This window comes from Ochotona princeps, chromosome 13 (genome assembly GCF_030435755.1).
Source record: "Ochotona princeps isolate mOchPri1 chromosome 13, mOchPri1.hap1, whole genome shotgun sequence".
NCBI lineage: Eukaryota > Metazoa > Chordata > Mammalia > Lagomorpha > Ochotonidae > Ochotona > Ochotona princeps.
Genome location: NC_080844.1, coordinates 34,685,292 through 34,708,839, shown reverse-complemented (window position 1 = coordinate 34,708,839; position 23,548 = coordinate 34,685,292). Strand labels below are relative to the sequence as shown.

At 48.6% G+C, this 23,548-nt stretch overlaps 1 protein-coding gene across 12 annotated transcripts in view; it reads left to right on the top strand.

Annotated features, from left to right (window-relative positions):
• CAMK2G (calcium/calmodulin dependent protein kinase II gamma) overlaps positions 1-23,548 on the top strand; it is a 166,372-nt gene that overhangs the window by 90,105 nt on the left and 52,719 nt on the right. For all 12 annotated transcript variants that reach the window (XM_036495818.2, XM_058671463.1, XM_058671460.1 and 9 more), the window contains one exon: positions 21,576-22,410. In XM_036495818.2, the coding sequence (XP_036351711.2) occupies positions 21,872-22,410 (539 nt within the window). In that variant the 5' untranslated portion in view covers positions 21,576-21,871. The remainder of the gene's footprint in view (positions 1-21,575; positions 22,411-23,548) is intronic.

Sequence of the window (23,548 nt, the reverse complement as noted above, 5' to 3'; positions counted from 1 at the left end):
TGGCCTGGAATAGCAGTCAAGGATGGCCCAAAGCCTTGGAACCCTGTACCCATGTGGGAGACCTGGAAGAGGCTCCTGGCTTTGGATTAGCTCAGCTCCAACCACTGCGGCCACTTGGGGAGTGAATCATCTGTCTCTCCTCCTCTCTGTAAATCTGACTTTGCAATAAAAATAAGTAAATCTTTAACAAAATATGTGTCAAGTAAAATAAGTGAAGTACAGAAAGTCACACATTGTATGAGTCCACTTACAAGGGGAGTATAAAAATTGTGGAAAATGGAATTAAAAGAAATTAATTTCGTCTAAAATGTTTTTAATACTTATTTGGTTTCGTCTACTTGAAATGCCAAGTAGCTGTGTGTATGTGAGAGAGAGAGAGAGAGAGAGAGATTCTTCCACTTATTGATTCACTTTCCAAATGCCAGCAACAGGCAAGACTAAGCCAAGCTAAAGCCAGGAGATCAGAACTCCATCTAGGTCTTTCACAAGGTGGCAAGAACCCAACTACTTGAACCATCATCTGTTTTTTCCACAATGCATTAGCAGAAAATTGAATCAGAAGCAGAGCAGATGATGCTTGAACTAGCACTCCAAAGTGGTATGCAATGGTTTAACCCACTGTACCACAATGCTGTGCCCAATTTTTATAATAATTAATTTATTATTGGAGATACAGAAAAAGCAAGTTCACCTTCCTTTTGTTCCCCAAATACATACAACAGCTGGAACTGGGCTGTAAGGAAGCTAGGAGCCAGGAATGTGATCCAGGTTCCTCACATGGGTGACAGAAAGCCAGCTATTAGAGTCTCAAATGGACTCAGCAGGAAGCCAGGGTCAGGAGCAGAGCCAGGAACCAAACTAAGGAACTTTGATCTGGAATGCAGGTATGCCGGGGGAGGTCTTAACCACTGCACCAAATGCCAACTCTGATACAAAAGGAATTTGAAATTCATACATATGAAGAATCTTCAAAAACCCCCTAGAAAATGTATATTATGAGAAAAAAATGGGTGAATTGAAACTCATGGATTTCAAAAATCCATGCTCAGACCTGGCATGATAGTCTAGTGGCTAAATCCTCACCTTGCATGTGCCAGGATCCCATATAGGTGCAGGTTCATATCCTGGCTGCTCCATTTCCCATCCAGCTCTCTGCTTGTAGCCTGGGAAACCAGCAGAGGATAGCTCAAAGCCTTGGGACCTTCACCCAAGTGGGAGACCTGGAAGAAGCTCCGGCCTCCTGGCTTCAGATCAGCTCAGCTCTGGCCATTGCAACCGTTTTGGGGTGTGAATCAGTGGATGGAAGATCTTTCTGTCTGTCTCTCCTTCTCTGCAAATCTATTTTCCAATAACATAAATAAATCTTAAAAAAAAATAAAAAGAGTATTAGTTCAAGTCCTAGCTGCTCCACTTCCAATCTAGCTTCCTGCTAATGCTCCTAGAGAGGCAGCAGAAGTGGCATAGGTACCTGGGCCCCTACCACCCACATGGTAAAAAGGGATGTTATCCATGGTCTTGGCTTCAGCCTGGCTACTGAGAACATTTGCGGTGTGAATTAGCAAATGTAAAACCTCTCTCTTGTTCTCTCCCTTTTTTCTCTGTTGTTCTGCTTTTCAAACAAACAAAAACATTTAAAAGAAACATCCATATGCAGAAATGAGGATGCAGTACAGCGTGCATCTCTACTTTCAAATTGAAGAAGGACTCTCAATGAAACTGTTAAATAGGGCCCGGTGGCGTGGCCTAGCGGCTAAAGCCCTCGCCTTGAACGCACTGGGATCCCATATGGGTGCCAGTTCTAATCCCAGCAACTCCCTGCTTGTGGCCTGGGAAAGCAGTCGAGGACGGCCCAATGCATTGGGACCCTGCACCCGCGTGAGAGACCTGGAAGAGGTTGCTGGTTCACGGCACCAGCCATTGCGGTCACTTGGGGAGCAAATTATCGGATAGAAGATCTTCCTCTCTGTCTCTCCTTCTCTCTGTATATCTGATTTTGTAATAAAAATAAATAAATCTTTAAAAAATTCAGTGAAAGGCTACCACCATTATTTAAAAAAGAAAAAAAAAGGAACTGTTAAATATATATTGACAATGGGATGCTGCACTCTGCTAGTGTCCATACCTGCAATGTCAGGATACACCCAAATGGCAGAATGATGGATTTATGAATGTTTGTAAAGAACTATGTATTGTGATAATAGAGGAGAAGTCAGTGGGATGGGAAGGGAATATCCCAGAGCCAATGGAACTGGATCATAAAATAATAATTTTTAAAAATAGTAAAAAATGTTTAATGATTTGTTTTTATTGCAAAGTCAAATATACAGAGAGGAAGAGAAACAGGAAGATCTTCCATCTGATGATTCACTCCCCAAACGGCCACCATGGCCAGAGTTGTGCCAATCCAAAGCCAGGAGACCAGAGCCTCTTCTGGGTCTCCTACACAAGTACAGGGTCCCAAGGCTTTGGGCCGTCCTTGACTGCTATCCCAGGCCACAAGCCGGGAGCTGGATGGGGAGGGGGGCTGCTGGGATTAGAACCGGCGCCCATATGGGATCCCGGTGTGTTCAAGGCGAGGACTTTAGCAGCTGCTAGCTACTGCATCAGGCCCCAAAATAGTAAAATTTTTAAAAAGAAACATGCATGCTCCAGAAATCCAAGTGTTCCATTCTCCCAACCTCTGCCTCTATCCCCTCTCTTAGATCTGAGAACTGACATCTCTCTGTAGCAACACAGTTGCCATTGCCCATGAGGTATCTAGAGCAGGTAAGTTCCAGTCACAAAGTCGAATAGTGATGACCCACAGAGACAGAAAGGGGATTTACTATTTTTAGTACAGAGCTTCTGTCTGAGACAACAAAAAAAAATTAAGAAATGTGCAGTGACCATGATTTGCAACATTGTAAATACTTTTAAACCTCTTTCTTTAAAATGATTTTAAAATAAAATTATTAATTTTTTTATTAGAAAACTGCAGGGGCAGATGTAGTGTAGCAGGTTAAGCTGGCACTTGGGGTACCTATACTGCACATTTGAGTGCTGGTTTAAATCTCAGCTACTCTTCTTCAGATCCAGCTTCCTCCTAATGCACCCGGAAAGCAGGGGAATATTTGAGGTCTGCTACTCCACTGGAGACCTAACAGGGTTCCCAACTTCCGGCTTCAATATGATCCAGCCCCAGAAGAAGTGTGTTTCTTCTATCTGAGGAATGAACCAGCAGATGGAAGCTCACTCTCTGTCACATATGGCTTTTAAATAAACAATGTTTTTAAAGATTTACTTTATTTTTATTTGAAAGACAGATTTACAGAGAAAAAGACAAAAAGATCTTTCACTCACTGGTTCACTCCCCTTATGGCTTTACCTGCTGGAGCTAAGTTAGGTCTCCCACGTGGGCTCTGGGGCCCATGGACTTAGGCCATCCTCTGCTGCTTTCCTAGGCCACAGTGGGGAGCTATATTGGAAGAGGAGCAGCCAGGACTGGAACTGGCAGCCAGAGGGACGCCAGTACTGGAGGCAGAAGCTTAGCTGACAAGTGCACAGTGCTGGCCCCCAAGTAAACAAATCAGAAAGAGAGAGAAAGAAAGAGGAGATAAACAAAAGAAAGAGTGCAGTACAAATGCAATTAGAATTATGACTGTAATGATATTTTTCTTTAAAAAAAAAAGGATCCCACATCATAGACAGCTACTAGAACATGAAAAGGCAGCAAAGACATTCTGAGGTGTGAGCTGAGCTGAGCACAGGGGCCACAGTAGAGACCAAGAAACTTTACCACAGGAGAGTCAGAGATGAAAGATGGAGAAGCTGACCCAAAGGGTGCCCTGATACAGGAGAGGGTGGAGTATGGAGGAAAAGTGGGGATCGGCAGATCTGATTTCAAAAATGTCTTTTGTGGCAGGCACATGGGTTCCCGTACAAGGTTTGTGGTGAGCTGCCCCTGGGACCTTCATTCAGTCCATGATGGTCAGCACACAATTGCTTTCTGCAACTTTCCGTCTCCTTTTCAAGTGAACAGACACCACAGTGAGTCAATTCTACCAATTTTGATAATCAAACACATTCTCCGGAATTTGGTGCTGTGGTTCAAATGGTATGATGGGAAGACCCAGGCCTCTGGCTGTTTCCTTTTGTTCCATCCCATTACTTTGTAAAAGTTGAAGTGAACTTGGATTTAAGAGATTCAGGTTCAAGGCCTGTGTTACAGTGTAGTTGGTTATGCTGCGATGTCAGCATCCTATACAAACGCCAGTTCCAGTCCTAGCTGCTAATGTACCTAGCAAAGCAACAGAAGATGGCCCAAGTACTTGGGCCTCCACATCCATGTGGAGATCTACAAGAAGCACCAAGCTCCTGGCTTCAGGTTGGCACAGCCTCAGTCATTATGGTCTTTTGGGGAGTGAACCATCAAATGAAAGATCTCTCTGTCTCTCTCTGTTTCTCCTTCTCTCTCTCTCCATAACTCAACCTTCCAAAAAAATAAAGCATATCCAAGATTAGAAAGATCAGGATGGGCACTAATGTCAACATTTTGGGCAAGGATGGGGAAGGTGTCAGCAGCAGGATCCTGGCGTGGGGTGGGGTTTGAGTTTGGGAAAAGAATTCAAGTCAGGACGCATGCACTGTCTGAGCCCTGAGGAGATACTGCAGAGCAGTGCAGTGACTCAGAGGTGGTTACACTGCTTCAACTCTATTCCAGTGACCTTGGCTTTGGGGAAAGTAGAGTGTGGGATTTTAACAAATCCCAGAACACCTACCAAAGTATATAGGCCTTTACGGAGGCAAATCAACTGAAGTAGTTCAACGACTGCATTTGTTCATCCTCCTCTTTGACTCTGGTGGATGTTTTAATCAGCCAATATACCAGCCTGTCTGCAGGGATGTCCTGCACAGCACTCATCCTCATGGACCTCAGATCACCGCTCCTTCACCTATCATTCATCATTCTCTCATGAGCCAAACATTCATCCAGAAGACTTGCTGAGTACCTCCCATGTGTCAGCACTTGGCTAGATTCTTGGGATCCATCACGGACTCCTATAGGAGGGAAAGAAACATGTGGCCCATCCCCAGGCGACTTCAGTCTAGAGACAGATAATACAGTGGATATTCATCTTCCACATTTGTGTGCATTTGTGTCAGAAGTTGTAGATTTTAAGATCAGTTTTAAGATAATGATTACCAAATTATTCTTGAATATCTCTTAAATGAGCAGGGCCTATGTCAATATCCAAGCACAAAAGCCAAGAAATAATCTTTTTTTTTTTTATCTTTACACTTTGGTTATAACCCTGGGGCAATGGATGTCAAGATATCACTTTGAGGGTGGCATGTGACTTGAAATAAATGAATTTCCTCACTTCTTATTCTTTTAGCTGACTATGAGTAGTTGAGTTTGAGGAAGCTGATGTCATTGCTGATGGAGCTCCAGTGTCAATGCCAATTAAACTAATAAATGTGTAGCTTTCAGGAACTTGTAAAGGAGGAATACAAAACACTGCAAAAGTGTGCAGTGGAGCCACATTCCCTAGTTAGGGGGAGGAGGAGATGATGTGGGAGTGAGAGGAATAGATGATGAGAAGGCAACTTTTAAGCTGAGTTCAAAGAATGTGTATGAGTTAGTTTGCCCTAAAGGGAGAAAGGACTTTCTAGGCAGAAAAGTTAACACCAAGCAGAAAGGAACATGGTGCATCAAAGTAACTTAAAACCAGTCAGGCCAAAGATGCTGCGAAGATAGCTTAATACCTTCCCTCATCAGCTCTCACAATGAGGATCTATTTCCCATGCTCTGACCCAACCGAGGTCAGGCAGTCTGACATCCAGGAAATTAAATAATTCAGATAACAGAGCTAGAGAAACAGAAATAACCAGGTAATATGTTTTGAGATTGCTGGATTGGCTCTTTTGCAGAATGCAGAGTTAACAGGAAAAAAGCTACTAGAAATAGAGACAAGGTTCCTGGATATAATGGAGTAGCCCACACAAGCCAGGGGTCACAAAAGCAAGCACGTGTGAGTCAAACAAGTGATCTAAATAGAGAAGTAGACTGAGTGCAGGACAACAGGGAGACATAAAGACTATTGAAAACCAGAAAGTTCATACCATTAAAAAGGCAGCTTTTACTCAACTCTTGCTAATTGTTGCCAAGTACAAACTGAAGGCCAGGTTTGTTTGTTTTTGTTTTCTTAAGGCTTATGTCTTGTAGCAGGTGCTATCAATTTGGCTTCCTCTGGCCTCTGGAGTTCACGCTTCCCTGCTGCACAACAGGCTGGAAATCACTCAGAAATTTCCACCATGGTTACCTCTCCTCCCACAGTTTATTGGTTCCCACCCAAGGACTGATGGGTTTGTTGGATTAACACCCTAATGCCCTTGCCTCTCAGGTGAGATAACTTTGACCTCTATGCATTATGCACTTTCCCCAGGAGTACTAAGCACCAGTTGTCCATTTGATAACTCACTCTTTTTATAAGATTTATTTTATTCATTTGAAAGTTATGAGAGAACGTGAAAGACAGAGACCTTCTACCTGCTGGTTCACTACTCAAATGGTCCTCATGGCCAGGGCTGAACCAAGCTGAAGTCAGCAGCCTGGAACTCTGTAAGATCCCATAATGGGTGGCAGGGGCCCAAGTTCTTGGACCACCTTCCACTGCTTTCTCAGGTGAATTACCGGGAAGTTGGATCAGAAACAGAGAAGCTGGGACTGTAATCAGCAATCCAATATAAAATGCAGACATCCCAAGCAACAGCTCTGCCTGCTGTGTCATAACACCTACCCTACCATTTAGATGATTTAATACTAAAATTTCCCAACTAAAATTGTACTCATCAACAAACGTAGATCTGAAGGGTGCATATGGTCAACAGACCAGCAGTTTAGAATTCTGACATAAATTTAGATTTTTATCTATCTGTCTTACAGCAACCACCCAGGAAAGGAACACATACTATAAACAGTGTTTGAGAGTTCCATGAGAAAGTTCTAAGGGTCAAGATTTGTGCCATATGGGAATGACAGCTCCATGAAGGGGAATTCACGAAGGGCTCAGCCATGGCTAATGTTCCTGCCCGCACCTCCCTGTTGCCAGCTTCCTGCTTTGCATCTGGCCTGGCAGCCACCACTCCCACCAGAGTAAGTCATTTGAAGGCTCAGCATTGAGCCAGGCCCAGCAGCCCACAGGCAGGCTCCTCAGCAGCCGCACACCAAACTAGTTCTGCAGTTTAAAGGGCAAGCCACTGCCTGCTAGCTGCAGGGTCCTCAGGCTCAGGCTTGCCCAGTACCTGGTTCACAGCCTTCCTCAGAGCCACAACAACAGCTTCTTGCTGTTAGCCGAGTTCACCCAACCTTTTGGTGCAAGGAGAGATCCTAAGAGTACAGATGTGAGGAGCTTTGAGGAGCTGTGAGAAGCTGCAAGGGAACTCCCTGGCACCTTGGGCCAAGCCAGTTTTCTAAATAATCATCGGGTTTCGCCACCCAAAGTGCTGATGGCAGGCGCTGTCGTAGGATGCTGCGTAAGGGCAGGCCAGATCCTGTAGGGTGGAGTGTTGCTCCAGGCTGGGATGCCCAAGCAGGCCCACAGAGGGGCAATAGCATCTCACGCCCCAAGCCCAGTTTGCAGCACTGTTTGCAGAGCCTGAGCTATTTTAGGTTACCTTGTCATCAGTGCGGGCAAACTAGATTGAAGGAGTCTGATTAGAAGAGAAAGAACTGGTTTAACAGAGCTGGAGTGCATGACTTGCTTCTCTGGGCTGGCACCATGGCCGCAGGCGGAAGAGCCTGGCTCTAGGCTCCTGGATTCAAGACTGGGTGATGATTTCACCCCCACTGCAGAGCAACTTGTCAGATGAAAACCGGAACAAAAAAAGAGGTCCCTTAAGGTGCAGGGCCAAAGGTTGGAATTTCAGAGAAATAATGGTGAGATAACAGTGAGATAATAATCTCTTACTCCAGTATGCTTTATGGCACGCAAGGTCCTGCCATAGACATTATCTTTTGTGAGCCTTGCTTCTGCTCTGTGAGGCCAGCAGGTTTTATTTCTTCCAGCTCCACTCCCTGAATTAAAGGCAGTCTACATTTCACATTGGTAAGTGACTGGCTCACTGTCAGATGTGAGCAAGTGGCAGTGGCAGGCTCTGGGCCAGTGGTGGAAGGGGTCCACGGGGGACTGAGAACCATGTGTCTGGAGGGCTTCCCAGAAGGAGGGGAACTCCACAACTGCGGACAACCTCAGGCTCTAGGAGGTGCACCTGGGGTCTGAGGAGTGGATTCACACAGACAACCTGCAGACCTGGCTGGTACAGGGACCTCAGGGCCACTTTGTCTTCTCTCTTGGCTGGTGGGTGGGAAGGATTTTTCTATTCCCCTCGAGCCGCCCCCTGAGTCAGCTCTCTGGCATTGCCCTGGCATGTCCTGGGCCCCACGCCCAGGCAGCGAGGAGGTGCTGGCAGATTGCCCGAGGAATGCTGCTGTCTTCACTGGAGCCAAGTCCAAATGACGACCCCCACCACAGAAGCAACCCCACAATCGCCGCATGCGGTTTTTGTCTTGTGGGCACCTGGCCCTTGGACTTCCTGATACAGGTGTCACTGGACTCATGCCTTTACCTGACAATTATAGCTCAAAAAGGTGTGTTGGGGAGGAGGAGTGCAGGAACCAAATTCATTTCCTGGGCTGTGGCTGAGCCAGGCTCCTACCCTAGAACCCTGCTTGGGTTTCTGGACACATCCAAATAGCTAGGGAGGCAGTTGGTTTTGGACGGAGATGGGGGTGAAGGAGGCCAAGACTCCAGCCTGAAGCTGCCTCAGCTCTTTCTGGCGCTCTGACTCAGGAGCAGCTTCTCTGGAATGTTGAGCTCACTGGCCTTGCACCTCCCTCCCCTCCCATCCAGGCCCCGTGGTATCAAGGGGGGTTTGGTGTGTCTCACTGCCTCCCCTGAAGCCATTCCTTGCAGAGAAACCCACTTGTGGGCCTGCTGTGGGCAATTCCTGGAAGGCCCCAGAGCAGTAACCAACTTGCGCATATAAAAATGTTGCTTTGTGTGGGAGTCTGTTTCTTTCCCTCTCTTTATGTTATCTCCCCAGTTCTGTTGTAACCATCTGCTTCTCTCTCTCTCTTCCTTATCTCCCCATTCTGCTGTAACTTCCCTGACCTCTTGCTTCTGGGTCAAAAAAAGTGCCCTATCACACACTCATTTCATGAATATATTGATTGAGAAATGAGCTGGAGAAAAAAAAAAGAACCAAGATAAGGAAAAGGCAAGGAGAAATCAGTGAGAAAACAAGCAGACCAGGTCACACTAAAGAAAATCTGGACTATCTGCTTGACTTCCCAGGCAGGGCAACCGAAAAACAGTGGTGTTGGGTTGCCCTGGGTGCTCCGTCAGCTGCAGTGCCCATCTCAACCTCAGATGCCTCAGCAAGGCTTACAGACACAGGAAATCCAGCTCCAAGGGGAGTGTACCCTGCAAAAGCTGGCGAAGGTCTTCTTTTTCTTTTTTCTTTGCCAACAGCCTCCTTTCTTTCAAGCAAGTAGCCTGTCCCATGAGCTATTCACAGCACAATGAAACACAAAGAGAACTAAGCCTGATGCAGAAATCATGTCAGCAGCTCATCACACAAGGCAACAATGTTAGGCTCACTCATCTCATTAGCTCCTGACAGCTGGGACAGCAGGGACCAGGGTCTAGCATGCTGTACCATATACAACCAATCCTTGCTGAGGTGCTCCATGTGCCTTTGTAGACCTGGCCTACCAGGACACCCATGGTGTCCAGCTGCCATCAGCTGTTTTTACTCTGGAGCTTGTTTCCAGTACAGGAACCTGTGGGAAGAAACTAAAGCCAGAGGCAGCCATAGACTGCCTCTGGGATTTGGGGTTCTAACACGTGATGATGGAGATGACTCCTGAGGCTGAGTAATCCGGTAAACCCTGCCAGCTCTAGAAAAGTGGGCGTAAGGCGGCCTCTAGTGGACAAGCGAATCATTGTCTTTGGAGCTGAAGGCCCAGGTCCTTCACCTCCTGGTTCCAGGAGCTCCATGCTCTCCAGGACTGGGGCGCAAGATCAAGAGCAGTAAAGACAGCACCACTAGCAAGATAAAGTGGGACATATTAGAACGATAGACTAGCGATCCAACAGACCACACCATCCAAAAGTACTTGCTATGTGCAGAACAGTGTTCTGCTGAAAACTGGGAGAAAAGATTGACATGTAAGAATCAGCTGAGCAAGAAGAAAAAAGTAAAATTTTATCAGAAATGACCCTGTAATCAGCTGCCAGCCATTCTTTATTTAATATTGGTTTGTTTTCTGAGAGTCAGAGTTACAGAGAGAGAGAGAGAGAAACAGAGATCTTCTCTCTGTTATTTCACTCTAGACGGTTACAATGGCAAGGCTAGGCCAGAACAAAACCAAGAACCTCATTGTGATCTCACATTTGTGGCATGGGCCCAAGCACTTGGGTCATCTTCCATGCTCAGGCCACCAGCGTGGAGTTGGATCAGAAGTGGAGTAACTGAGACTTGAACATTTGGAATGCCAAGGTCACTGATGGCAGCTTTACCCTCTAAGCCACAATGCTGGCCCCAGCTGCCAGCCATTTCAAGGGCAACATTCAGGGAATCGGTGCAACTTCTTTGTGCCTTAGTTTTCTCAGTTACAGAATGGAAATAACAGACTGGCAACATTCCAAATTGGAGTGACTATTTGAGTCCTGGCTACTCAGCTTTCAATCCAGCTTCCTGCTAATGCATCTCAAAAGGCAGAGGATCACAGCCCAAGTATTTGGGCCCCTGCCACCCATGTCAGAGACCCGGAGGGAGTCCCTGCCCCCTGCCTTCAGCCTGACCCAGACTTGGCTGTTGCTGGCATTTGAAAACTGAATCAGTGGATGGAAGATTTCTCTCTCTCTCTCTCTCGCTTCCATCATTCTGTCTTCAAAAACAAATAACAAATAAATGTTATAAATAAATTTGCAAATGGATTTAATATTACATACATTATTATGAAGATTAAAAAAAATGATGTGTCAATGTTGTACTACAGCGGGAAAAACCATCACCCATAATGTCAGTATTTCATATGAGTGCTGGTTTGAATCCTGAATCCTGGTGGCTCCACTTCCTTTCTTTTTTTTTATAAGATTTATTTTATTTATTTTTTAATATTTTTTTATTGTAATGACCTTTACATAGTTGGTTAGAGTACAAAGAGTCAGGGGCTACAGGAAAGTGGGTAAGACTGTTGTTTCCACATTCTCTCTCTTTTTTTTTAAGATTTATTTATTTTTATTGGAAAGGAGGATATACAGAGAAGAGGAGAGATAGAGATTCACTCCCCAAGTGAGCCGCAATGGCTGGTGCTGCGCCGATCTGATCCACATTCTCTTTTTTCCTTCCTGTATCTGGGGGAAGAGGAGAGACAAAGGGAGAAGAAGCCACACCCACCCTCCCAACCATCCCAGGGTCCCCAATGTGGAGCATGGTCCAATGGCACTGCTCAAGTGGTTTTGATAGTTCAGCTGTTCTGAATTGCTGCCAATCTTGCCATTCCAGGCATGATTAAATCTCTTTAGAATCCACTGGCTGACATAGTCCACCTTAGTATCTCCACTTGCTTAGATTTTCAGCAACACTTGGCTGGGGTAGTTGATCAATTTGTTCTGTCCTCTGTTGTGGTACCAGGTATCCTATCCAGCCTCCAATGTACTACCATATTCTCTGTGTGCACCTGGATATGCTGCATAGGCAGCTCAGCTTTGAAACATGGACTCCATGGTCAGACCATGGAACCTGCGATTCTCTTCATGGTTGAGGTTCTGGGCAGCTCCACTTCCAATCCAGCAACCCACTAATTTGTTTGGGAAAGCAGCAGAAGATGTCCCAAGCGCTTGTGCCCTTGTCCCCAGAACAGAAAACCAGGAAGAAACTCCTGACTTAGTTTTGGCATGGCCCAGCCTCAGCCATATTGCAGTCATTTGGGAAGTTAACCAAAAGTTCTCTCCATCTCCCCCTCTCTCTCCCCATCTCTGACTTTCAAAATAAATAAACAAACTTTACAATATAAAATAAGTCAGGCCCAACACAGTAGCCTAGTGGCTAAAGTCCTCACCTTGCATGTGCCAGGATCCCATATGGGTGCCAGTTCGTATCCTGGCTGCTCCACTTCCCATCCAGCTCCCTGCCTGTGGCCTGGGAAAGCAGCAGAAGAGGGCCCAAAGCCTTGGGACCCTGCACCCGCCTAGTTTCAGATCAGCTCAGCTCCAGCTGTTGCGGCCACTTGAGGAATGAACCTGACGACAGAGGATCTTCCTGTCGCTCCTTCTCTCTGCAAATCTGACTTTCCAATAAAAAAAATAAATAAATCTTTAAAAAGTAAGACAATGAGGAGAAAATGTGGTATATTGCTGTTGCTATTCATGTAATAATCTATATTCATTTAAGAAATGTTAAAGTGCATATAAGGAAAAGCAGCTCACGGTAATGCTGTCACCAGAGATAAGAGCTGTTAACCTGGGATAATGTATTAAGCTGTTACTTGTCACCAGCTACTCTGCTGCTTATCCGTTTTCCTGATAACATGTCTGGGAAGACAGCAGAAGATGGTCCAAGTACTTGGGTTGGAGTGCATGGCTTTTGTCTGGCCTGGTCCAGCCTTGGCTGTTGTGGTATTTGGAGACTGAACCTGACCTCACGAGGAATATGGTTAAGTATGTGAAGCACCTCTGCAAAACCAGGGATGCAGTGGGAGTGGGAAGAAAACCACATAACCCACTCGAACCCTGGAGGATCTAGAAACTTCTACATGGGTACTCATACCAGTCCTGAAGGAAACAGCACGTCAGCAAACATGTAGCCACTGAAACAGTATTTCCTGCAGATCTCCACTTCTATGTTTGCTTAGCAGAATGCCCTCCCTAACCACCCTTTATTTAATAACACCTACCCGCCATCAGTTTCTGCCTTGTTGGCCTGCTTTAGTTTCCTCCTATCACCGCCTGATTATTAAATATCTATTTGTTAATTTGTTTATTATTTGTCCTTCTTACCAAAAGTTCAGCTTCCCAAGGGTAAGTACATCCTCTGTTTTGTTCCATGCTATTATCTCCAACACTGGGAAAAAGAAGTTGCTCTGAGCAAAAGAAGTTGTTCAATGACTATTTCTTCAATGATCGAATGAAAATGGAGTATAAAATTGGGCAGCAGGGGGCTGGCACAATAGCATAGTAGGCTAATTCTCAACCCTACTGTACAGTCATCCTATATGGGCGCTGGTGTGTGTCCCAGTTGCTCCACTTCCCATCCAGCTCCCTGCTAGTGGGCAGGAAAATCAGTAGAGGATGGCCCAAAACTTTGGAAGCCTGCACCTGCAAGGGAGATCTAAAAGAAGCTCCTGCCTCCTGGCTTCAGATCGGTTTCACTTTGGCCATTGCAGCTACCAGGGAAGTGAACCAGTGAATAGAAGACCTCTCTGTCTGCTTCTCCTTCTCTCTGTAAATCTGCCTTTCTGGTAAAAATACAAATAAAAAATAAAAGCTTTAAAAGAAATTGGGCAGCAGTGTTAGCGAAAGCCAAAGTAACTCTGGAAGGTGAGACAGGCTTAGTTTGTGATAGGATAGAAACCGAAAAAAGAAGGGATGTATGGATGAAAACACATGAGTGCTGGTTGCTGGTGATACTCACAGAGGTGATAACAACAACCACCATTTACTGAGTCCAAAGCATCTAGCCCTGCATCTACAATATTATCTCTACATGCCGAGCATCCCTATAGTGATAATTATAACATTTTATTTTACTGATGGGGAGTGTGAAATTCAGAGAACATAAGTAAATTGCCCAAGGTCACATGACTGGTAAGTGGCAATACCAGAATTCAAACCCAGCTCTGCCCTCTGAGATAAGGGATAACACAAAGATGACTCCAAGAATCTGAACTAGGTCATGGCAGAGAAATCATCTCACGCTCAGAACTAAGGAAATGGAAAGAGAGCTGTCAAGGGTGGTAAGGGAAATAGTTATAATAGTTAATATCTCTTACGCCGTCACTGTTAAAGACCTTGCATGTGTTCCAAGAATTTACTCCTCATAAAACCCTGTGATTAGATAGGAGGATTAAGTGGAAGAAATCTAAGACATAGTGGCTATGACTAGTAACAATGCTTTGTATTGAAATTGCTCAGGGGGTGTTTCCTCCTTTGGAGCCCCTTCCTAAATAAGACAGAAGAGCACTCTTTCACTCTTTCATTAATCTTGCTTTGCATATATATATATATATATTATATATATGATATATATATGCATCTTGCTCATAGTGTAGATTGTTTTTTAAACAAAAAAGTTAAGCAACACATATGCTAATTAGCTCTATTTAACCATCCCACAGTGAACACATATTCCAAAACAACATGTTGTACAAGACGAATATATGCAATTTTTAATTTGTTGATGAAAATACAAAGGGACCAGCATGTGGCACGGAGGGCAAAGCCTCTCTCTGTGTTGCTGACAACCCAAACAGGTGCCCGTTGGTATCCCAGATGCTGGGGTTCTGATTCAGCTCCCTGTTAATGGCCTGGTGAAGCAGTGGAAGTTGACCTAAGTGCACCCACATGGGAGACCCAGGAGAAGCTCCTGGCTCCTGGCCAGCTACTGCAGCCATCTGGGGTGTAAACCAGAAGATGAGTCTTCCCCCACCACCATAACTCCAACTTTCAAAATAAGCAAATAATTCTTTTTATAAATAAGTCTCCCCACCCCCGGAAAACAGCACTGTGATGTAAGCACTACACTGTGCAGATGAGAAACCTAAGGCATAGAGAAGGTATAGAACCTGGCAGGCTTCCAAGGCAGAGGCTGAGCCTCTTTGGCTCCGGTGTTCTTTTTGTTGTGTTTATTTATATTCATCTACTTGAAAGGCAATGTGACAGAAATAGAGAGAGAGAGAGCTTTCCTCCACTGTTTCACTCTTTTAAATGCCTGGCAAACCAGGAGTAGGCCAGGCCCAAACCAGGAGCACCAAGCACTCCACTCACATGGCAAGAACCCAAGGAATTGAGCCATTATCTGTTGTTCCCAGGGCTGCATTAATGGAAAACTGGATTAAGAGCAGAGCAGCGGGAATCTGCACTCTGGGATGGGACGCAGGCATCCCAAGGGATGGTTCAAGCCATGGTCCCACAGCACCTGTCTGCTTCAGTGTGTTAGTTTTTAGGTGCACTTAAGTTCTTACCCGCCGCTAATTCCTGCAGCCAAGTCCTGTTTTCACAATTAGTTTACTGTGAGCTGAAATACCAGGTGCAACGAGGAATTAGGAGGTCCTTTGTTTCAGCAGGATAGGAACAGAGCAGGGATGGAGAGGGAGAAAATAAAGAGAAACATCTCCTGCCATGGTGGCAGGATGAAGACTGCCAGGAGGGGGAAGGGGGCAAGATGGAGAAGGACAGGGGTGAGCCAGGTAGAAAGAGGAGAGGGGGAACACGTGGAGGCTCACTTTATGCAAGCAGGTGGGCCTGGAAGGTGTGGGGGGCGGCGTGGGGAATTGGTTGGGAGGGGCTGCAGGTGGGCCCCAGGGACTGGTGACTGAGATTATAGCAGGTGATTGGTAGGTGGGCGGGGATTAGGGGCAGGGGCCGGGATAGATCGATGGGTGAGGTTCTCAGGTAAGACGCCATGAGGTTACATTTCATTGGTGGGTAACCAGAACGGCAGGCAGTGGGAAGGGGAAGCAGGAAGCAGCGCTGGGACCAAAACGGGATGTACGAATTACTCCTCACATACTGTCCTTTGTTTTTTAAGATTTATTTATTCATTTGAAAATCAGGGTCAAGGCGTTGGCACGATGGCTCAACTGGCTAATCTTCCACTTCCAAGCACCAGCATCCCATATGGGCACTGGTTTGTATCCTGGCTGCTCTACTTCTCATCCACCTCCCTGCTTATGGCCTGGGAGGGCAGCAGAGGATGGCCCAATGCCTTGGGACCCTGCACCTATGTGGGAGACCCAGAAGAGGCTCCTGGCTCCTGGCTTTGGATCTGCTCACCTCTAGCCAGTGCGGCCATATGGGGAGTAAAACAGCAGATGGAAGATTTTTCTGTCTCTCCGATCTCAATGGCCCAGCTAGGCCAGACCAAAGCCAGGACCTTCATCCTGGTTCCCCATGTGAGTAGTGGAAGCCCAAACAATTAAGTCATCTGCCACTGCTTTTTCCAGATCATTAGCAGGGACATGGATTGGGAGGGGAGCGAGCAGGACAGGAAATGGTGTCCATACGGAATACCTACATCACAGGTGGTGGTTTTATGTGCTACACCACAACACTGTCCCCTGCTTTTGCTATAATAAAGCTCCGTGCTACACTGCCTCCAGTTTGATTAATTTGGATTTGGACCATGTTGTGTTTGTGTAGACATGGACTATTCAAGTGGGAAAGTCTGGGGGCTAGATCTAGGATCTATAAGCCTCTGGACCTACCCCAGAGTCCAGAAAGTTGGCCTCTGGTCCTTCTGAAACCAAAAGCCCTTCCATCATCAGACACTGTTTATGTCTGGCTGGTCCCCAGCTTTGTGACCCGCTTCTCCCTCTGCAAACGCTCCCCACCGGTGTGCCCAACCGTGAGCTCCCCCAAATACCTGCCAAGCCCTCAGGATCTCAGAGCCTGAATAATCTGCTCTTTGGTGTTAGCTGTACTCCCAACACCCTTTTTCTCCTTCCATCTCCTCATTAAGTCTTCTTTGATCCAACTAATTTGATTATCCCACCTTTAAAAATCTCATACTATACTACTTTTTTTCTTTTTAACCTTCTGAGCATTTGTTGAGTGATGACTCAACCCCAGGCACTTTAGATGCCAGGGACACCAAGATGGACATAAACAGACACAGGCCCTACCCTGATGACACATCTGAAGTCACATAAACATGTAAAATGACACGTGGGACAATTTTTATCTTGGACCTTTGCTGCTACTCCTCCCCCACCCCCAGGAATGTTCTTGTTTGGACCTTCAGATGACTGACTCGTTATCCTCACGTACAATCGCCCTCCAAAGCTGCTTTCTCGGGGAGTCCATGTGTGAGCACCTCAGTCAAAGGAATTCCCCAGCACCCGGCGCGATGCCTCATGAGATAAACTTTTGCCTTCCAAACGCCAGGAGCCCATAACGGTGCTGGTTGGTTTTCCAGCTGCTCCACTTCCCATCCAGCTCCCTGCTTATGGCCTGGGGAAAGCAGTAAAGAATCGCTCAAAACCTAGGACCCTGCACCCGCATGGGAGACCTGGAAGAATCTCCTGGCTCCTGGCTTCGGATCGGCTCGGCTCTGGCCATTCCAGCCACTTGGGGAGTGAATCAACAGATGGAAGATCTTTCTTTCTGTCTCTCCTTCTCTCTGTAAATTTGCCTTTCCAATAAAAATGAGTAAATACATATTTTTTTAATTCCCCAGGTCCACACTCCCCTGTCCCTTTGACTGTCTATCCCTCTTGTTTGAGTTTATTTTCTCTGCAGTGTAACTTACAGAGGTCTAAAATGACCTTGCTCTAGTTTCATTGCCTTCCTACAAGAATGGGATTGTTCTCTTCAGATTCCCTAATGACTTGGCCAGAGGAGGTGCTCAGGAAAACAAATGAATGAATGGATGTGCCCGGCTAAGTCAGTGCTCGAGTGCAGGGCCAGGACTAGATTGGGCCAAATCCATGCTAAATTTAAGATTCTAGATCCAATCTAGGCAGGATGCACACCTCTAAATTCTGCCTCCATGCTGTCTATGGCCTCCTGTCCCAGTTTGCTCATTTCCTTTCCTTTACATCACTATCTGTTTACCCTTAGAACAAGCTGCTTGCCTTTCTAAACTCCGGTTTTCTTCTCTGTAAAATGTGGGCTGATTACTACTACACTCATAGGGTGGTGACGAGGGTTAAATGGAATAACTTAGGTAGAGTGTGTAACGCGCCTGTCTTGCAAGTAGCAAGCGCTCCCTAACCGTTAGCTACCCTAGTTTTTGTCATTCTCACCACACCCCGCTTTATCATTCACACACCTGCCTCACAGCTCCCTGCACGCCTCCCCTCCGTCCACCAGGGGGCCCCACACGCCGCTCTCCCGCCTTTGCCATCCCCGCGGGAGCAGGGTAGCCTGCCAGATAACCCCGGTACCATCCTTTGGCCTCTAGTGACAGCTCTGTCTACTAACTCTATTAAAGCTGCCTCTTCCCTCCAGTTATCTCAGTCCCTCATCCCCATTATTTCATTTACTCCACAAAGACTTGCAGAGCGCCTCAGCTGATGTCTTGGGCTTCTTAGTAGTTTAAGATATAAGGGACAATTGGGCCCAGTGCGATAGTACAGTGGCTAAAGTTGTTGTCTGGCATGCTCCAGGACTTTTATGAGCACTGGTTCTGGTTTGTATTCTGGGTGCTCCACTTCCCATCCAGCTCCCTGCTTGTGGCCTGGGAAAGCAGTTGAGGATGGCCCAAAGCTTTGGGACCCTGCACCCACATGGGAGACCCAGAAGAAGCTCCAGGCTCCTGGCTTTGGATCAGCTCAGCAGTCACTTGGGGAGTAAATCATCAGATGAAAGATCTTCCTCTCTGTATCTACTCCTATCTGTATATCTGACTTGCCAATAAAAATAAATAAGTATTAAAAAAAAAAAAAGATGCCCCAGCAATTAATGGACTCTGTGGTCCTTTGCCCTTCTTCAGCGAATAGATACAGGAGGGAGGGCTGGGAAACACTCCTACCCCGGCCATGACCTGCTGGGCTTGGAGCCTTTCAAATTGGCAGGGCAGCGCTGTGATGTGCAAAAGCCTGTCAGCTTTCTTTGATGTGTCTTCCGGGGAGATCCCAGCATCCCTCACTCCCTCCTGATTTGGGGATTGTTTATTTACATGGGTCCGCATGTTTGCCCCACTCCATCCACACGATCACAACTTCTCTCAGTGTCAAACGCCTCATCACTCATCATTCTCTTAGTGGAGTTCCTGGTAGAGAGCCCACACCTTCCTCATCTCTAATTCTGCAGAACCAGTCATATAGAATCTTCTGTTTGGAAGGGAACTCAGAAATCACTGGTCCTATGGGTTTCAAACTTCTTTTTTGCCAGGGACTCTCCTCCAACCAAACCTTGTAAGGAACCAACATATTATATATCTCGATCTACAGGCAGCTGCTAGAGTATAATCACAAAAACCCTGGGATTTTGGGGATTGAAAACTCCTCTAACATAGGACAGACTTTCCTTTGAACCAATCATGTAACATCTCTCTAAATAACTTTTTTTTGTTCCTTTCAGCGACATCACCTACCTTATGCTTAAATATCTCACCTGTAAAAGCCCCATTTTCCCTAGGTCTAAAAAGTAAGCATCTTCATATTCTATGATTCCATTCTGAAATTCAGAGTGGGGGGGGACTGGCAGATTAGACTGGCAGAGGGTCCTGCCAGTTGAGCATTAGTTGGAAAGCTCTGATTTTCTGTGTATTCTCTGTTTCCCAAGCTCTAAGCATGGCCTGGGTGCTGTGCTGCCCAGGGGACCGGCTGCAAATGGAACAGCGCAGCCTGTGGACCCCATGAGGTTGCCATAGATACTGATGCGCCAGAAGCTGGTGAGCTCGTTATTATTTACGCGCATCTTCTTTCTAATTGCTGTGGAGTAGCTGAGGTTGTGTGGGTGCTGCAGAATGGGGAGCAAGGAGGGGTTATGCTTGTGTGTGAACACAGAAATGTCTTGAGGATCAAAACTGCCACGGAGGACACACCAGGGTCTGAACAGCAGGGAGAAGTACTGCAGGAGGCGGGGTGGAGTGGGGTGGGGAGAGGAAGAAGTGAGGTAGAAACAGAACAAAACAGATTGCGTTTCCTTTTAATTGTTGCAAATTCAGACTTTCTACTTTTATTTGGACATTTTGCAGAGTAAAAGAAGCCATGGCAAACACATAGTAGGCAGCAGATATTTGCTTCCAGGCAGCAAGCTGCAGATGCACAGCTGTGTGTTACCCCCCACCCTCGACCCCAGCTTCACCCCAGTATACTTCTCATCATGCTGCCTTATACCTTATACCCAGATGCAGGGCCCTCCCCTCTCTCAGAGACAGAGGGGCTAGTCAGCAACAGTTCTGCTGTAGTCCCCACCTTCCCCACCCTGCGGGATGCCTTCTGGGGAACCACCTAGCAGCGCTAGTGTGCTGTGTTTCAACCTCCTGGCGGCCTCACTCCACTTTACAGCTGTGAATGTCAAGTTTCCGGTGTCTGGAGGTCAGGAACCAGGTGACCTTGAGCACGTGGAAGGGGACACGGATCCCCAGCTGACAAGCAGCCCCATTTCTGGAATGCAGGCCAACGGCTGTTGCTTCTGCCTCAAGGCAGATGACAGAAACCCAAACCCTCCAGCCGTCCCCATGTCCACCCCCTCACTGCCCTGCTCCGTGCTGGGACCCTGCGCTCACCCTGGTGCTTTGAGATAGGAAGTGGCCTTACCCCTCACCGCTTGACTTCCTGTGTTTCTCCCCCTCCCCACCCGGGGGCGAGGCGAGGCAGCATGTTCTCGTCCCTCCATCTTCTCTCTCCTCCCTAGCGCTCTGAGACATGTTTGCTCCTGGGCTCCACTCCCCTGCTCGCCCCTACTGGGCAGTCTGGTTCTCAGAGCAGCACCCAGGACTGTTGGGTAAGGAGAGGACAGAGCCTACCCGGAGAGCTTTGCTCCACCCCTCCCTCCGGGAGGCAGCTCGGGCTGGGGCGCTCTCCGCTGCCTCCTCCCAGCAGAGCCAGCCTGCAGACAATGGGAGGCCTGACTCCCAGTGGGCGTCCTGCTGTAATCAAGACTGAGCGCCAGAGCTGGCTGAGCTCCAGTCTGCCCAGTTGGGCTGGCCCTGGACTCGGGGTATAGCTCAGCTCTCCCCGGCAGGGTGGGAAACTTTGCAGCCTATTTCTCCTCCACGGAGACAGGTATATGGCTTTGTCCCACCAACCTGTCGTGGTTAGGAACATTAGAAGAGATGCTCTTTTGCTTTGCCCTTCTACAAATATTTACTGAGATTCTAGGGCTGAGTATGTGGTGGTGAGCAAAGGAGACACAGGCCTTACCCTATTGGAGCCTATAATTTAGTGAGAAACAAATATTAAACAAATTACAACAGCAGACACAGTTCTATTTAGGTAACTGGTACTATTCTCAGTGCTTTATGTGGTTTAGCTCATTTAATGCTCATAACACTGTGAGGTGGATACTATTATTATTTCCAATTTCAGATAAGGTTAACAGATACAGAAAGATTAAGTGACTTGCCCAAGGTCATACAACTGGACAGCCCACAAGTCCAAGCCAGGTGGTCTGACCCAAGTTCACTCTTTAGGTATCTACGCTCTAGTTCTACTTGTCTCTCATACCAGAAAATCTATCCTGACAAAAAAAAAGAAAAACCATAATTAGGAACCACAAAATAAAAAGTACAGGGGTGCAGGAGGGAGTGTTTTCTCCATCTTTCCCCAGTCCCCAAGCAGGGAAGCATTATTCGCAAATCATTCCCACCCCGTCCCTTTCACCTACCAACCTGAAAAAGAACATCCTCTCATTTCTAAGGTCTAGTGCAGGAAGGCACCGCCCCACCTGTATCCTTGGCCCTAACCTGGTCTGCCTCGATGCAACCGTGCCTGGTGGGAGTCTTCCTAATGAGGGCCCTGATGCTTGTCCAAGCCTAGACTGTCAGCTCCACGAGGTCAGGCTGTTCGCAGCGGGCTCTGCACCAGCTGGGGGACGCCTCCCGAGTGTGCGGCGTGACTCGGGCTCCTTGACCTTGGCCCGCTTTCCACTTGGTGCGCGCAGCGCAGAGGGGGGTTGCCTTGGGACCCGTCTGTGGGGCCTCTCCAGAGAGCTGGATGGTGCAGACGCTCACACCACTCCTAACGCGTATACCCTTGCCCACGCATTCGCGATCCCTTGCAGCGTGTGCTCCGGGTCGAGTCTACTGGTCGCCAACCCTTCAGCTCGGCCGGCCCAGGCGGGTGGCCTGGAGCTGGGACCCTCCTCCTCCAGGCTTCCCTGCACGCCCGGCCCAGCCGGGGCGGCTCCCGGACAGGGCGGGGCCGCTGGCTGGAGGCCCCTCCCCGGGGGCGGTCCGGAGGCCGGGCGGGGGGCCGGCGAGGCTGGGGGCGGGGCAGGCGGGCGCGGGGGTGTCCCTCCCTCCCTCTCTCTCTCCTCTCTCTCTCTCTCTCTCTCCTCTCTCCCCGGTAAAGTCTCGCGGTGCTGCCGGGCTCAGCCCCGTCTCCTCCTCTTGCTCCCTCGGCCGGGCGGCGGTGACTGTGCACCGACGTCGGCGCGGGCTGCACCGCCGCGTCCGCCCGCCCGCCAGCATGGCCACCACCGCCACCTGCACCCGCTTCACCGACGACTACCAGCTCTTCGAGGAGCTCGGCAAGTACGGCCCGCCCGCCGCCGCCCGCCGCGGCCCCCCACCCTGCCCCCAGCCGCCCGGACGCTATGCGGCTCCTCGCCCCGCCCCCCGGCCCTGCACCGGCCGCTGCAGCGCCCCCCTCGGCCCGCCCCACCCCCAGCCTTTCCCGCCTGCTGCCTGCGGGGCCCCTCACGTCCCCCGCTCCGTGCCCCGCAGCCCCCACTGCGCCCGGCAGCAGCTGCCCGGGCTGCTGCACCCCGTTCTACCACGGGGACTGCAGCCCCCAGAGCGCCCCTGGGCGCCCTCCAGCCCCGCCCCTCTTGCACCCTTCCCCTGACTCCTCCTGCTCGCCACCCCCTCCCCACTCTGTTCCAGAGCTCACTCAGCACCCTGTCCCCACGTCCCACGCGCCTGGTACTCGGGACCCTCCCCAGCCCTGCAGTTTCAGACTGGCTGCGGCGCCGGGGAGTGGGGGTGCGGGAGGGGGAAATGTTTGGTAGACGGCCCCGCCCCCCACCCCCGTTTCCCCCCCACCACCACCCCCTGCTAATGTTGCTTCCAGGATCCCAACAGTACTGCTGGGCAGCGCTGCAGCACCCCCTGCCCCTCCCCCCACCCCTGCAGTGGTCCTAGGAGCCGCGCCGCAGCCGCAGCATCCCCCTCCCCTCCGCTGGCCGCTGCAGCAGCCCCGGCCCCCCCCACACACACACTCACACCCGCGGCGCCGAGCCCGGCTACTGCAGCCCCCGCCCTGTCCACTCCCACCCCCAGACGTTTCTAGAGCCCCCGAGAGTGCAATCTCCCATTTGCGGGGGGACATACAGGAAAATATCCCGGGAAAAGGGCGCTATTCATGTCAGCCTCCTCACTGTGTCCCTTTGCTGTCAGTTGAGCCGGGTTGCGGTGGGGTGAAGCTGGCTGTGCCTGTACGTGCATGTGTGCAGAGGGGCGACTGACCCCCACTGTCCCCTATGGCTGAGGGGGGTTTCTCCCCGAGTGTACCCTGTGTTTGGTCCCCTCTTACCTACCTTCAACTCTGGCTCCTGAGACAAGCAGGGTCTCTGTTCCCTGAGCTAGGACGCAGGGCTGTGGGGGAGATGCAGCAGGTGTGTGCTTAAGCATCGCCCACCTGCTCCTGATGGGCAGCCCCAAGCTGAGGCTG